At 37.7% G+C, this 15,549-nt stretch overlaps 1 protein-coding gene across 1 annotated transcript in view; it reads right to left on the bottom strand.

Moving 5' to 3' along the window:
- Positions 1–2,569: 2,569 nt before the first annotated feature.
- Positions 2,570–15,549, bottom strand: part of TEKT5 (tektin 5) — a gene marked incomplete at both ends in the record, with an annotated part of 29,212 nt that continues 16,232 nt past the window's right edge. Inside the window, 2 exons of the mRNA XM_084296270.1 lie at positions 2,570–2,783; positions 6,174–6,328. Of these exons, the coding sequence (XP_084152396.1) occupies positions 2,570–2,783; positions 6,174–6,328 (369 nt within the window). The remainder of the gene's footprint in view (positions 2,784–6,173; positions 6,329–15,549) is intronic.

Raw genomic sequence — 15,549 nt, 5'->3', positions numbered from 1 at the left:
TAAAGTGAGCACTCCACCCAAAAGCAGAGCTGCAGTCTTGGAGAGAACATGACCGAAGAAAGACACGGTAAGGAGCTGGAATTTATGATGTTCCAAGCCATGGCTCAACCCCAGCATCTCTGTCCCTAAGCCCCCAGATTCACAATTTCAGGGCTTTGATTCAGGCCCGCTTGTCAGTCATGTTGCCTGCTTGCACAAAAAGATTTTTTCCTTTTTTCTTTTTCTGTCAAAAAGTGTTGTAAGAATTCAACTCTCTTAAACGTGCTTTCCTTCTGCTATATGCTTCTTAACTGGGTTCTTGGCATAAGGAGGGGAGAATCTATTTCTAAAGTAGCTGCGTGAACTGGGAAAGCCTCCAACTTCTAGAAATGTATTTAAAGACTTGAAGTTGATCCAAATTTCCAAATAATTTTTACTCTTCTGCTTGGTCAGCTGTCAGTATTTGACAAATAGGGAGGTACTATTGTCAATATTTAACAGCTCAACACATATATTATTCTTCATACATTGTAAGAATAATATAAGAAATGAAAATCAAACACCTACACTTTGGTGGTAACAGAAAAAAAGTGATAAAACCTCCCTTGCTGCCTTACAAAGGCATACATAAGGAGGAAAATGTTAACAGAGGTAACAGTCTTCCCGCTGAGAAACAAAACACAGCCAGATTCGTCATTCCTCTTACCTAAAGGCTTGTCCCAAGGGGAGTCTGCACTTGAAGTTTGTTGTTAAGCATTTCCAAGTAAGAAACAATAAGATATGACTTAATTCAAACCAGATTACCAGAGATGTCTTCTGTAAGAGTCCCTCCTACATACAGTGGCCCCTTGGGCTGCTCTGCAGTCATGTATCGCAATATAACCACAAGTTGTGTTTCTGTTTTCCCCATGTTGGGGGGAATTCCTCCCAGGGAGTTGGAGACAGTGTGCGCTACCAGGAATTACCCTAATTTAGAAAATCAAGGTGCAGTGCAGTCAATGTGAGACGCATTTAACGAGTACCAGAGTAGGCACAGATGTCACTTACCAAATGTGTGTTCCAAAATGTTTTCCTGGGATTTTACATATGTAGAAATATTTCACTGTGTAAATAGTTTGACACAATAAGCAGGAGATCCAATTTTATTTTATTTTATTTTTTTAACTGAAGGAATGAAATTTAGTGTGAAACAGCTCAGCCACAGCCACACTCACTGAAAACTGAGGTTAACTTGCAAGGAAGTATCAGCACCACTGGGGTCCGTGATCCTCAGCAATGTTCCTTTTATTGGGTGCTGGATTAAGTCACCACCCACGCAAAACAAAAGGTAAGGAACACAGTCAGTTTATTCAAATCTAGCATTGTTTCAGATTGGGCTTTGGTCCAGCGTAAAAAAAAAAAAAAAAAAAAAAAAAGTGTTTTATGTGTTTCTAGAGCTGTTCTGTAAAGAGGACCTAAGGGAGCAGGAAACAGCTCAGTTACTACAATTGTGCTTTGCTGGTTATGCTGTACTACGTGGGTGTGAGTAAACCCAGTAGAGAAACACAAATAGCAGAAAAACATTTTTATTCCGTTTTGTCCAAAAGTCAGATGGTTTTAGCATGAGTTAAAACTAGTTCTTCCTCAAGTCCTTCACTGCACGATCAGTGTTTCAACCTTCACCTGGAAAAGTCTGATCTCAAAGCCCATTCTTCCAAATACTTTCCACTACACTGAGTAGTGCTCTGTTGAGATCTAGAAAGCTGAGAGATCTTGATTTACAGACTGAAGGACAATGACAGTGCAGTCATTGTAGTTACATCATAGTCTGTATGCTGGTTCCATTCCCCCTTCTTTATCTTAACTTTCTCACTGGTGATGATGGAGCAATGGTATTGTCATTGTTCACGAAGTCCTTTGAGATCCACTGCTGGATACTACACATTTCTATAAAGTTAAGACCTTTAGACATCTTTCATGAATAGTTCATGTAAATACACAATATTTTCCTTATGCTTAAAGGTATGAAAGATCAAATTAAAGAAGAAAAAAAAAAAAAGTAGGGATGAAAAGATTCTCTCTCAGTGAATACAGGCTACATGTGCACCTGAAGTTGTTGCACTGAAATTGTCCTTCAACTTCTACAAATCAAGCTTGTTCGATGTCCTCTAATTCTAAACAAACACCAAATTTATCACTGCTACACAGGAGGAGAGTCGAAGGACAGGGTAAGCATTTAAACACAACTTTACCATACAAGGATTGAAACACAAACAGCACAATATGCCAGACAGTTAAAGCCTGTATTGTACTTACTCCATTGAGAAGTACTACAGCATATTTGTCTATTGCTCTCTCTAGCTAGTAACTCACAAATGTCCTGTAATATTTGTCTGTCTTTTTTAGCATGCTCTGATTCTGTTAGAACAAGTCCACAAGTACACCATAGTGCAGCTTCAGCTAAGACTACGCAGTTGTTCAAAGGAGAGAAGCACAATATTGATTTGGGTTATTTTACTTCTATTGGATTTTGTTATTGGGGGAAAAAAGTTCTCTTCAGAAAATCTTTGCAACTTTTATATTGTGCACAAAAGATATCAAAGTTTACTGCTCAAGTGTAGCCAATGAGGCGTGGGGTGCTGGGGAAAGTTTTGCGCATGTCCATACACTTCTTGTCAATGAAGAAGGAGTTTGCCTTCACAGATATGTCATGTTCTAGCTTTGATTTGTTGGCAAGCAGCATCTGCAGAGTATCACGGGCTTCTTGCAGACGTTTCTTTAAGGTCTGTAAGGTGTCATCTATAGTGTAAACTTCAGTGACAAGCCTGAAAAAAAAGAAGGGGACAGGTTGCTCACGTAACTTTAGCAGTCCCTCACCATGTTCCTTTTTTGACAGTGGACAGGTCAGATTTTGAGGCAGAATTTGAACAGCCTTCTTGGACTGAATTTATACAAAACTAACTTGCATAGCACCTGTAAGTGTGGTTTCTTGCCTGCATTGACCTGCAATAGCCCATGAAGCCACTCTGAATTTTATCTGATACCTCCTCGCTTGCAGACTACTTGTGTAGCCTCTCTAGAGCTAGCATGACCAGGTTGAATGCTTAACATATAGTTCTGAAGTACATGTTTTGGATGGATATATATATGTTTGGGATGTTTATATGTTTGGGATGGATATTACTGGACTCCTTGTAGTTTCTGACAGCTCAAATCTGTGCAGCATGCGTGCTAAATGATCTAGATTTGGTGGAGGAGCATATTAATACAAACAAGAATTACTTATCAGAACAACCACTGAAAGTAGAGCTCTGAAATCAAGATTTTCTGTGATACTAGCCATATTTCTTCCAGTGGCCTATCAACACAGATGTGGCAAAGCTTCTTGTGTAGTCACTGAGTTGATAAATTCTCTTTAATGCTGTCAACTTTGTTTATTATCTAATGTTCTATTAAATGAGCAAAGCACCATAGCCTATTAAAAAAAATAAATACAAATTTCTAGAATCAGCTTTAACTTGTTTTGGGACAGTCCCAGTTGATTTAGCACAGAACAGCACAGAAAAACTAGGCTTTATTAATTTGTTTTCTATCTAATCCCTTCACTACAAAGTTGGCAGCACACACAGAGAACAAGTGCCAACATCAGCACTTCCTTTTTAAAAAGCAGCAAACTCAGATAACATTTACATGTTACAAAGAAGTGGTTCATTTGATGTTTTCTTTTTCTATTGCAATTGAACTATTAGGCTGAATCTTTGTGCTTTAAACAACAAGAGAAATGCACTTGAATTATTTAAAAGTAAAAAATAAAATCCTTAAAAAGTGAATTAGCAAAAGGTTTTGCTTTCTCAGATAGGAACTTCTCTAAGAAAATATATTTTATTTGAGATGTGAGCTCAGCCAAAAACTGCAATAGAAATAAAAGCATCCATGTTTCAAATACCCTCTGTCAGAATTTCCACCACTAACTGCGGTTATGATGAACATAACATACAAAGATTTGGATCAACTAAAGCATCCAAAATAATTTGGCCTGGACTGGGGAGCTGTGGCATAACAAAATTCACATATGTTGGAGGAAGGAGAATAGGATACACTAATAATCTGTTGTTATAACTGTGTCTAGTAAACAGCATACTTGTATAAAAATTGGTGTTGAAATATTAGAAATCATATCAGGCTGTTGGCAAACTTGTGTGTACAATAAACCTAAAATACTTCTGAATACCTGCACAACTGCTTGCAAAGTTTTTATATAACCTGTAAGCTGGTAGGAGTTGGAATGATTCAGAACACCTATATATATATTCAAGAATTTCACATTTATGTCTTTTCACTCTAGTTTAAGAAAATATTCAAAGACATTCTGATTTACAGTAATTTCAGATGAGGCTTGTGAACTTTTTCGAACAGGACCCTTTGGAATGTCAACAGCATCACTGGCACTTGTGGGAAGGAAGAGGAATAATGTGACTCTGCTTCAGCACACTTTTGATCCCAGTTTGGACAAGTTTTGTATCTTCGATATATGCAGTCCTGCTGAATAGATTGATATCAATCCTACTGCTGCAGACATTTTTGTGGAAGAGATTGTCAGGGGGAAACAGGAAGAGAACAAGACTCAGTGAGTAAGGACTGAAACTGTATTATTTAAGGCTGTCTTGTTGGTGGTGTTGTTTTTTTTTTTCTTTTTTCTTGTTGTTAAATAAAAAGCTGACACTAGTTTATTTCCATACCTAATTGATGGTGCAGCAGTAACTGAAGTTGTGAGTGATCTGCTCCCAGAGTAAAGATAAGTGCTGAGTTTATGCTATAGTGCCTAGAAAAGAAGTTCTTATTTTTTCACAGCTGAATTCCTGCATCTTGAACAGGCATGATTTGTGTGATATAAAAGGACACATAAATAAAACTACCCAAATGGATATAAAAGACTTCATATCCAAAACAATATTTTATGAGAATGGATTTGGAAAGCAGAGCATTAAGTTGAAGGAATCAAATATGTGGATACACCAAAGGAAATGTCAAGATCTGATTAAGAAGTTATGAAGCTGAAAAAAATAGATATTGCATTCTACAATTTATGGGCTAAGAAGTTGGAAGAAAAAGTGAAAAGATGCCAGTACAATAAACTATGATTCACTGCCATTTCCTTGTTTGAATAGAAGGTTTTTGAGCTGATAAAACATGTTTAGGAACAGTAATATAAATACTCAGCTTAAACACTATGTACTTTATTAATCTTACTGTATATGAACCTGTTGTATGCAGTAGGATTTTGTTAGAGACAAATGCCAAAAGGGACTAGCTTCCTACTTTCTGGAAAAATATGCAAAAATTCTTGTACTGGACTGTGAAATTCACTCCATCTATGGCAGGAACCCTGCTGCAGTATTTCTTGAGAAAACCCCCACAGAATATTTTGGAGACAGTATTTTAAATAAGATATACTTGATAGGGTTCTCTTGGACACTAACGTGTCGGGAGGGAGGGAGATAAACAGGATTAAATTTCAGAAGAAGCTTCCTTCATTAGGGAGGGAAGACTAGTGTCTTGGACACCTTCTTGTATATCCAGGAGGACACAATACACACTGTTCAATGTACTATAGCACAAGGATCACCAAGCTGATGCCAACATATGTTGGAAAGGCCCTACAGCTACGTGACCAAAATGCATGCTAGATGAGCTAAAGTGTCCAGAGATGATACTGGAATCACCATATGGTTGGATAAAAGTACTGAAAATGAGTTCAGGCAGTAAGAGTTGCTGCCTCATTCTTATTTGCAATTAACTTTTAAAGGAGCTTGACCATTAGATAACTTTTGTATCAAGACAGAATTTTGTCTTGGAAAACATGTTTCTAAAATAAGGTATTTCCTGAATTGAAATCTTGGTGTTTCATCCTGAATGGAATTAAAATCAATTAATAAATCCCACTCAGGCATGAGACTGAAACCCCAAGCATATGAACCACCAACAAGCAAATGAACTCCAAAGTGTCCTCGGAAAGGGTCTCTAAAGGCACACGCACGTAACATTTGGCCCATTACTTCAACATAGATACTTGGATTTTAGTTTGTTTTTCCAGAGTTTCTATCGTCACATAATGAATACAATTCTAATCCTGTTGAACAATTTCATTGTTGCTAAATCTCTCTTTCTTGAGTAGCTGACTGAGGAGGGGATGGAGTGGTCTGGCCTCTACTTACTGGTACTGAGGTTCATCACGGCAGAGCTCTATATTGGGTCGTTTAGTTCTCGTCTCCAGGCGTGTCTGAGCCACTTTCAGAGGGTACTCCTTTGCCATTATGGATCTCTCCAATAGCATGATTGTATCTTCTGTCTGGAAGATTTCTTGAAGTACCTGAAAAAGCCGAACATTTTTGTAAGCCTCGTGTGCATACGAAACCATAACTCCCCCCTGCTTTAGACACTCCTATTGGAACTGCTTCGATTCTGGCATGTCACTTCCCTTTAATTTAAGGGAGGAGATTGTTGTAATCTCACAGTAATCAGATGTATCTGTATAATTTGTTGGCTTGATCTTGCCATTTTTTACAAAGGTTATACAGCAATCACAGTTCTTAGAAGAGCCAGAGGCCATTAAATGCCATTAAAGCATGTAACGATGTTGTTCCTTGAAAGCTGGATAGCAACACTGGGCAATATTTATGCTAAGAAATGCAACATTGTTTGCTGTTATAACATTATGGAATTTTAATGCAAACTGGAATGTAACTATATAACAAGCAGGAGAAGCACTGAATTCTTGTGAAAGGGAATTGTGTGTGTGTGTGTGTGTGTGTAAAGCCATTTTCATAGAGGCAATGTTTATAGCTCTAAATAGACTCATTTCCATTTTTACTTCATTATCTACTTTTTCTACTAAATAAAATAACTGCTGATTGACCAGGGACCATTTTGCAGCATTAAAATTTCAACAAACTGCCACTTTCATTCAAACTTTCATTCAATTCTTATTTCCTTTTGCCTCATAAAAATTCAAAAGCCATCAAATATGTGCTCTCTGAAATTGTTTCATATTCCAAGTATTTTGAGGACATCTGCTGCAAGAATATATAAGCACAAATAATATTTTCATACTGAAACTAACTTCTGAAAGTTTTGCAAACACACTGGGAACTCTAAAGGGAAGAACAGCTTGCTTTAAAAGCTTATTTTCTCTAAATGGGAAAGGTATGGAGTGAAACATCATCAAAAAGAGGCCCACAGAATTAGAATAGCATAGTTTTAGTTGCAGAGTATATTATCATATACTTTATGTTATTCCTTAGGGTACTGTAACTGCTCTTTCCGTTCTTTTCCATACTGATGGAAACACACAAACTGCAAGGGGAAAGCTTTTCTCAGTCATAAAAAGAGAGAGAGGGATTAAAACATTTATATTCAGGTAACATTCCCTAGCCAATTGATTATTACATTACTTTAATTTACCACAATTAATTACAGCCAACATAGTGAACAAGTTCAAGTTTTTCCTGTAGACAGGTTTAAAATGGAAGAGAACAAATTGAACTGATGTCATTTCTCAGCCAGTCTACTAAAATCAATGCAACTTGAATTTCAACAACCACTAAAAATGTCATAATGCTATTTGAGTTATGCTGCTGTTCGGATCTTGCCTATGTGCTCAGTTGTACCGTGTTAGCTAATGATGTATGTAGTTTAAAAACACAATTAGTTCTTGCTGCTGAAAAGTTAGTTATAGACAAAACCCAAAGGGCTAAGGATGCCAGGAGCCTGCACCCCAGGCCAAATCCTTAAGAGCTTGTTGGTGATGTGTAGTGGGGCAAGGCAAGAGACCTGGCTAGCACTGTGCAAACCAGTTTGCCCTTTGCAGTAACGCCACTTTCCAATGGCAGCCTATGAATATGCCTGTTGTGATTTAAAGGCAGCAAGTGTCTCCTCACTGAGTCTTTTGGGTCTCATTTGGGTTCTCACTGAGCAGGCTTGAGAACATCTTCACCTGAAAGAAGCCTTTACTGCATACAGACTGCTGGGGAAAAGGCTGGTTTGTTATGAAAGGAACACAGTACAAAAGAAAACGAAGTTCAGAGTAGTAAATCTCTCCCTGTAGTTTCATTCTACACCAGTTCTTTCTTAATTAAATAATCACTGTAAGTAAGCTGTGTTTTACAGGGAATACAAAGCACACTGGTACGGGAATATGCAGGTAGGCCAGTGTGCTTGGGTAGCTATTTACAGGAGCTACTTATGGTCAGAGTGCATTGTTAAATATGTTGTTTTCTAACTTTTTTACAGTTCTACCAGTTACATACACAATTTTCTGTAGTTAATATATATATACACATATATAAATAAACTTAGGTGCCTTCATTATGCAGAAAGTCATCTTTTTTTTTTTTTTTCCCTGAAAACACAAAGGCTTTGGGTCTTCTGCTGCTTAGAAGTAGAATTAGAGTAGCTTGTGCTGTTGCCAGAACTTCACTCTTTAGCAATTTGCTAAGAGTATCCTCTGTTTGCTCATTTGTACATGATGAAGGTGAGATATAGTCCCCAGGTAGGCTGCTGGCAATTAAAGGGATGTTGGGGAGCTCTTACAAGCTTGTCGGTCCTAACTGTTGTTCACATCTTTCACCTTCATTGCCAACCAAAATATCAACCTGTGGGGACATACCAAGGCTGAGAGGAAAGAACAGGCAATGTGTTTAGAGGTCACCCACTGCTGAGCCAGGGCCCTCCTTTCCTGTGTTTATCTTACAGCTTCTCTCACTGCTATGGAGTTTCCCATGCTACGCCTTGCTGCGTGTAGGGGGCTGAGTCCACTGTGCTGGTCTTCTGGTACCTGCAGTGAGGGTATTGCCTCTCACAGTCATTCTGCTTACAATTTATAGTAAACATCTTCCAATTTACAGTAAATTGTAAGTAGATTTTCTTTTTAATAATAAAGTGTAAATCAAAGTAAAAGCAATGGAACAAAGTCACACACATCTCCTCAGCCTGGTAAGAACAGGGCAAAGCTATGTTTCAATTTAAGAAACAATTGGGTGAATATTTGTTTTCTACCTATAATGAAAGAGAGGGGGGATTTGTGTTCTCAGTCCTGATTCTGAGTAAGACCTCTGTGGTTTACACTTTGAGCTTTGTTGGTGGTAACGTTTTCTCTCTTTGGCATCAGGTGGAAATCCACTTTTGTGGGGGAAATCTGTCAGTGAAACAGAGCAATTAAAGCTACCTAGAGCACTTCATTAGAAATGAACTATGTCTGTGAAAGCAGCTCCCGCAGACCAATGTAGCAGTTTAGAAATGTGCTCATGTTATAGTACCTATGTAATATAGTCACTGTGCTGCTACCTTGTCTCATGACAGCATGAATCAAAATGCCATTTATTCAGGTAGTGGAGTGAAGTTACAAGCTATTTTGTGGGTAATTAATGCAAGTTGTTCTGAGCAAGTTAAAGAAGTGTAAGGAGATAAAAAGAACATTTTCTGATATATTTTTTTCTGCCCTCTCTCTCGTAAGTATCTCATGTGTATTCTATACATTGAAGGAAAACAGGAAGCCCTCAAAGGGGACTCAGCATGTGCTCAGAAACACTAACTGCAGCAAATTCTGGAAGCAGTATCCAAATTTATATAGAAGACCAGGGAAGAAATTTAGTAGTCTTCTGTATTTCAGGTAACAGTAATCATTATTTGGGCTATAGCAAACAATGGCAAGTCTATTAATACATGATAGTGCTTCTGTTACGGCTTGGTGCCCTTTACTCTTGCCTTCTGCATGTCTGAAAAGGTAAATTACATTAAGATGTAGGAGGAACAAGCCGATTCTAGTACATACCATACTGAGCAGATTGCCCATGTATAATCTATCCTCAGTCCCTTAGGAGTGCCATTTTCAAGTTCACCTAGCAGAAAGAACTTTACAAGAGAGGCTTTCCGAAGCCACACTTCTCTTGAATCCTCTTCTCATGCATTCATATGGCCACAGTGCAAGTACAACCACCAAACCACAAACCCATGTATTTTGATTTCAGTACTAATGTTTCAGGTGTGTGAATGTTGGTATTCATCAAACCTGAGATTTGTTTCTGTCCCTTCACAGCACTTACTGTGCTTTGAGTTTGCATCTGGCTGGACCTTGTTGCCCGCTACACATGTAAAAAATACCTTGGTGATATCTTAGTGATAGAGAGGCAGGAGATTGTATAGTCCTTTCTTTTTAGAATACTAACACATAAAACTGGCATAGGACAAGAGTCTTCTTGTATCTAGTCATATTTAGTGACTCAAAGTATTTAAAGCTTGCACAGCCTACAAATTCACACAATGTTTATGTTTGAGAAGGGCAAGCGCATGAGTCTAAATAGAAAATATTTCCCTTTATTGAAAATCTGGTAATTCATAAGTTGTGAAAAAAGAGCTTTTATCTGAGTCACAGAGAATTCAGTTGTATATCCAACCCTTGTAATGTTGTTTCTGCATAATGCATAGTAACTACAGAATACCCTCATGCCACAGGACTTCAGGACACTAAAGCACCTTGTGCTTATAATAATGCCAGCGGTCCACAAAAGCTTTATGCACAACCAAGGCAAATGATGAGTGCTACTGAGCAAATCCTAGTCATTTGCTTAAAAAAAAAAAAAGAAGTTTAAACCTGCCTGTGAACTTAAAATTCAAATGTTAAACTATGCAGCCATCTTTAAATCCTGCCTGGCTGCCTATAAGTGGATGTGGTTTAGATTCATTGTGTGTTCTCTTTTTTTTCTTACTTTTTTTTTTATTATTTTTTTTAAGTGCTGTCAGTTGAGACCTACAGACTAAAATGCCCTCAGGGGAACCACCTACAACACATCACAGAAGCCTTGTACTAACAATTTTTGATTATTCATTCGGGCTACACATTGGATAAAATGATTTAGATAATCTACTCTACATAAACGGATTGGTGGGGAGGATCACCAGATAGTGCTGCACCAGCCTACGTCATTTCTGGATGACCTCCAAAGGCAAGGAGCAAAAACAACAAATGCTGAGCAGTGTGTTCTTAAGAGAGCATGGTGAGGGACTGGCTCAGGCAGCTGTCCATCCGGAAACCTTCCCTTCCAGGACATGAGGAAAGTTTTGTGCTGCAGCATTCTTGAGAGCTTTCAGAAAACTGCTCTCCTGCCACTCTCTCACTTCACCAAGGACGTGAATTTTCATAGGCTGAGTACACAGAAAGACTGGGAGAAAGAGGCACTAAAGTCACACGTGTTTCATCTTGTAGTCAGGATAGTCATATGGACAACACAAGCATCTTTAAAATGCTATGGTCTGACAGTTATCATTACTCCTTTTTGCTTCTGAAGTTTACTCAGTGTTTGGTAGCTGAATGCAAAAAGCAGCAGCTACATAATATGGTGGGAGGCAGCTGCCTCCTACTTTTGTAAATTCCTTTATATTTAATATTGTATATCTCACTTTTAAAAACTTTTTTCATCCACATTTCCATATTTCAATCAATTAATTCTTTAAAATTTTTAAGTTTATTGTAAGTTACCATATTTAAATAGTGTAAATGTGGCTGATTCATTTTAGAGCACATGAGCACATTATTTCATATTAAAGCTATGTTATCTTTCAATCTTTGGATTACAAGTGTAACCCAGATCTCAAATGTGAAATGCATTAGAATAATTTTTACTGTCATATGATAGCCAAATTCTTAATAGACATTACCATGTTCTTTGCTCTGGTGTTTAGGGTTTATTTCTTTTGAAGCTTAATTGCAGGTCATCATTTTATGATTTATAAAGTTTTGTTTGTTTGTTTGTTTGTTTGTTTAATTCAGATGATGGTAAGAAATAGTCCGGGAATCATTTAACAAAAGAAAACAAACATTTAATAGTCACATTTCTCAACAGAATGTAATATCAGGAGGTAATGACTCAACTAGTTTAACTGTATTTTAGAAAAGTTAGAATCATTTTGAGCAGTGGTTTTGTGCATTTTTTGTGTATATTTGTATGGGATGTCTAAATGCCACAGTTAAGAGAAGCAGCTGATTAGTTTGGGCCCTAGGAAAAGATCTTCAAATCAATGCATTGCACAATTCACCAGGGACTTCAAGAGTCTCCACTGGATTGGTCTGTGCTTGGGAATACTGCAAGTTTTTATTTATAAAGCTTCATAACAATGGGAATAGGGATGGCATAAGTACAGTCAACAAATCTGAAAGCTAAAGCATACTTTAAACATCATGTGTGCCAAAGGAAACATACAAAATTCCCAACATTTTCTTTACCTTGTCTTAAACATAACATTTTCACAGAAGAGATAGAGAAGGGGGAAAAAAAAAAACAAAAAAAAAAAAACAAAAACAAAACTATTAGAATGTAAATACTACTTATAGAACAAAGAAGTCATTAAATACATATCTGGATATTTAATCAGTGTCCTTACAATCAGTTTCTGCATGGTTTACCCGTCTACCCCGTACAGATTGAAAGAGGACCAGGAAATCTGAGCCTTTCATATATTTATTGAAACAATTTCCAACCCTCTAAAAAGCCTCCTTCCACTGAATTCATATATGCATTTTTTAATTTTTATCCTTGAGAATAATCCAATCAATTTCACACTTATATGCAGTTTCTATTTAACTTTTCCACTGTCCCTAAAATGTACAAGATGTTTATTTTAAAACAGCTTTATTTAAATTAAAGGGGGAGAAAAGTATGGGATCATTTAACTTGGCCTGGATTTGCAAAAATATTTTCAAAATAACAGAGGAAGACATAACTATACACAAGAAAATGCTTAACTATTTGTATACATCATTGCTATATGCTTAACTATTGAAGGACAACAATAAGGCTCAGAAGTTCTGTCATATTTTTCTACAATTTTACACTGTTTCATACCTTCGGATGCTGCGGGACCAGCATTTTAGGCGTATCATAAAATACTCTATTATTAATGTGGTTTTGCTAAACCTGGTCAAAATAACAATTAAATATGCAGTTTGAGTCTTGTGCACACCATTCTGTCTCAAGTTACTTCATCTGAGAGAAGTGTACACATCCCTTTAATAGAGAAAAGATTCCTCTAGACAGAGATGATGCCAGAGAGAGAAACCGCTATGGCTCGTGCAGCTACTGATTCTTGTTAGAAATGAGATTCTTTGTAGTCATTAAGAAACGTAAACCCCCTCACACTAAGCTATGTTGTCGATGCTTGTCTCATGATCTTTAAAGCCTGAAAATGCTTCTTTTCTAGACAAGCTACGGCATACACTCATCTCTTGTTTTGGTACAAGACAGCCCTTTCTGAGAATAAGGAACAGTTTTATAAACATATATGAGCACTGCTGCCTTGAACTAAATCCTGTTTCCTCTGGAAGCCTATATGAATTGCCTGAGTGCAGATGGGCTGCAGGGGAGGGAGCAGTAGTAGTAACAACCACCTCTGTTTCTCATATTTAAATGTCACAGCAGAAAAATGTTGTCTTCTATATCAATGTCAGAAAAAGCTTGTTTTCATTCAATCCAGGCTGCCTGTACTTGGCAGCTGGAAGTGTGTCCCTTGGTGTGAGATTTTGCAAATAAAGGCACATGGATTCATGATAACCTGAATGCATCCTGATGAGCAATGGCTCTCATTTGATTATGCTTATTCTAGCCTACCTCATTTCATGTTCCCCTTAGGCTATTCCATGAAGTGGAGCATTGCTGCATGGCATGCTGAGAAGCCAGGATTCTCCACTTGCCCAGAGTTAGTACTCTGGTCTAGTCTACGCAAGTCTTTATGATTTTGTGAGATGACGCAACCATTTTAGGAGACAGAAATCTACTTTTGTTTTCAAGTTAGTGCCTTAGTTTGCACCTGTAACTTCTCGGTTTGTAGGTAACAGTCTAATGTGTATGTAGTCCCAGCTTAAATAATTATTTCCTCCTTCAAACAGGTTTTTCCAGGCAAGTTTGAGCTGCTTACACCAACCAGCACACACCTTCCCAACCAATTCTGAGTCACTCTTCGTTAATCGTCCAACAGGTTCCAATATTAAACAATAAGCTTAAGTGTATACCCAGCCACCAGGAAGAGGCACGAGTAACTGTAAGTGACTCAGGTTTTAAGACATAAAATAAGGAAGAGAAGAAAGTGGCAAAAAAAACATGCATAAAATTTACGTGAGGATACATCAGGGTCTGAGATGAATGCCTTACGTGGGGAGAGTGCCATGGGGAAGGTGCTCCCTCTCCTATATGCATGCTCCTGCTCACAGCCCTGCCTCCCCTCTCCTTTATGCAGCTTGGGTGGGCACTGCCTGTCTGACTTCAGGAGTTCTTTATGGCCCTGTTCAGAGCAAGGCCTTTTCAACAGCCATAGGCAGGCTCCTCTTAGAATTTCACAGATGCGTATTTTGAAAATTCTTTCAGAGGCTGGTAGGCAGTTCCTTGTTCTACTGCCACTGAGGTTTTCCTGGTTTTCATCCTGTGTTTTATGCTAGTTATATATGTAAGTAGGTTTATTCTTTGAATTAGAAGTAAATGGTTTGAGTATAAAATGTATTCCATATTTTTGTCTAGCCACCATATAAACATATTCAGTAGTTGCTAAGACAGGAAAGGTTGGTTGATTTAATTTATAAGTAAATTTAAATGTAATAAAAAATACTGTGTGAGGGATGGAACGTCTGAGAGGGTGACCTGCTTAAGAGATGGAGTAACTTACTAAAAAAGAATTCTGTAGGTTCTTCAGGTATAGAGTAAAATATATCAAGCAAAAAGGCAAGAGTTAATTTCCATCATATGTTGATGTAGTACACTGACTTTTCAGACCCTAGGGGTTAAAAAAAAAGAAAAAAGAAAAAAAGAAAAAAGAGCAGGGGAAACTGTTTTTAAGAGCATACGTTCTCAGTGAACTGAATGGAAATACTCAGAATCATGGTTTCTTGTTTTTTGGAGTAGGTGGTTATTTTTTCATGGTTTTCTAAACATGTATCTGTTTTTCCAGAATGTTTCTGATCCCTGTGCTCCCAGGTAGAGGAATAGCAAACCTTGCAGGAAGGGTGGTGCTGGGCAGCTCTGCCTCTGAGCATACAAATGCTTCTGAGCAGAGTGCAGGTGTTCTGTCTTGCATGGTGCTCGCTGAGATAATCTGGTGTTTAGGCATGGTATAAATAGTGGGCTACATAGACAGGTCACTTGCTGTCTGGTCTGACTGATTCTCAGAGCTATTGCGTGTAAACATCCTGTCCTATTGGGTATTTCCAGGAGAGTGAGGCCAAGGTAAATACTTATGTTAATATTAACTTTATGGAAAACAGATGCAAACATACTAATGAGGGGTTGGCACCATGATTAAAGGTTTTATTACTTTTCCTAAGGATTGTGTACAGTTTACATCAGATGTAAAATATATTTACCATAATTTTTCTTGTCATAAATTGAATGTTTCTTGCAGTGAGGCATGAAGGTGCCATATCACTATCTCCTACATTGTATTCCATAGGCTATATTTTCTATTCACCTAAAAATCAGGTTCTAGAAAAGCTCTGAGTCTGACCAGAGTTATACATTGTGATTAGACTCTTACAGAACATTTCCATCCCCAAAC

Source organism: Netta rufina (assembly GCF_964035555.1).
Source record: "Netta rufina genome assembly, chromosome: 15".
Lineage (NCBI taxonomy): Eukaryota > Metazoa > Chordata > Aves > Anseriformes > Anatidae > Netta > Netta rufina.
The sequence above is the reverse complement of the archived record's forward strand: the minus strand, read 5'-3'. Positions and strand labels throughout refer to the sequence as shown.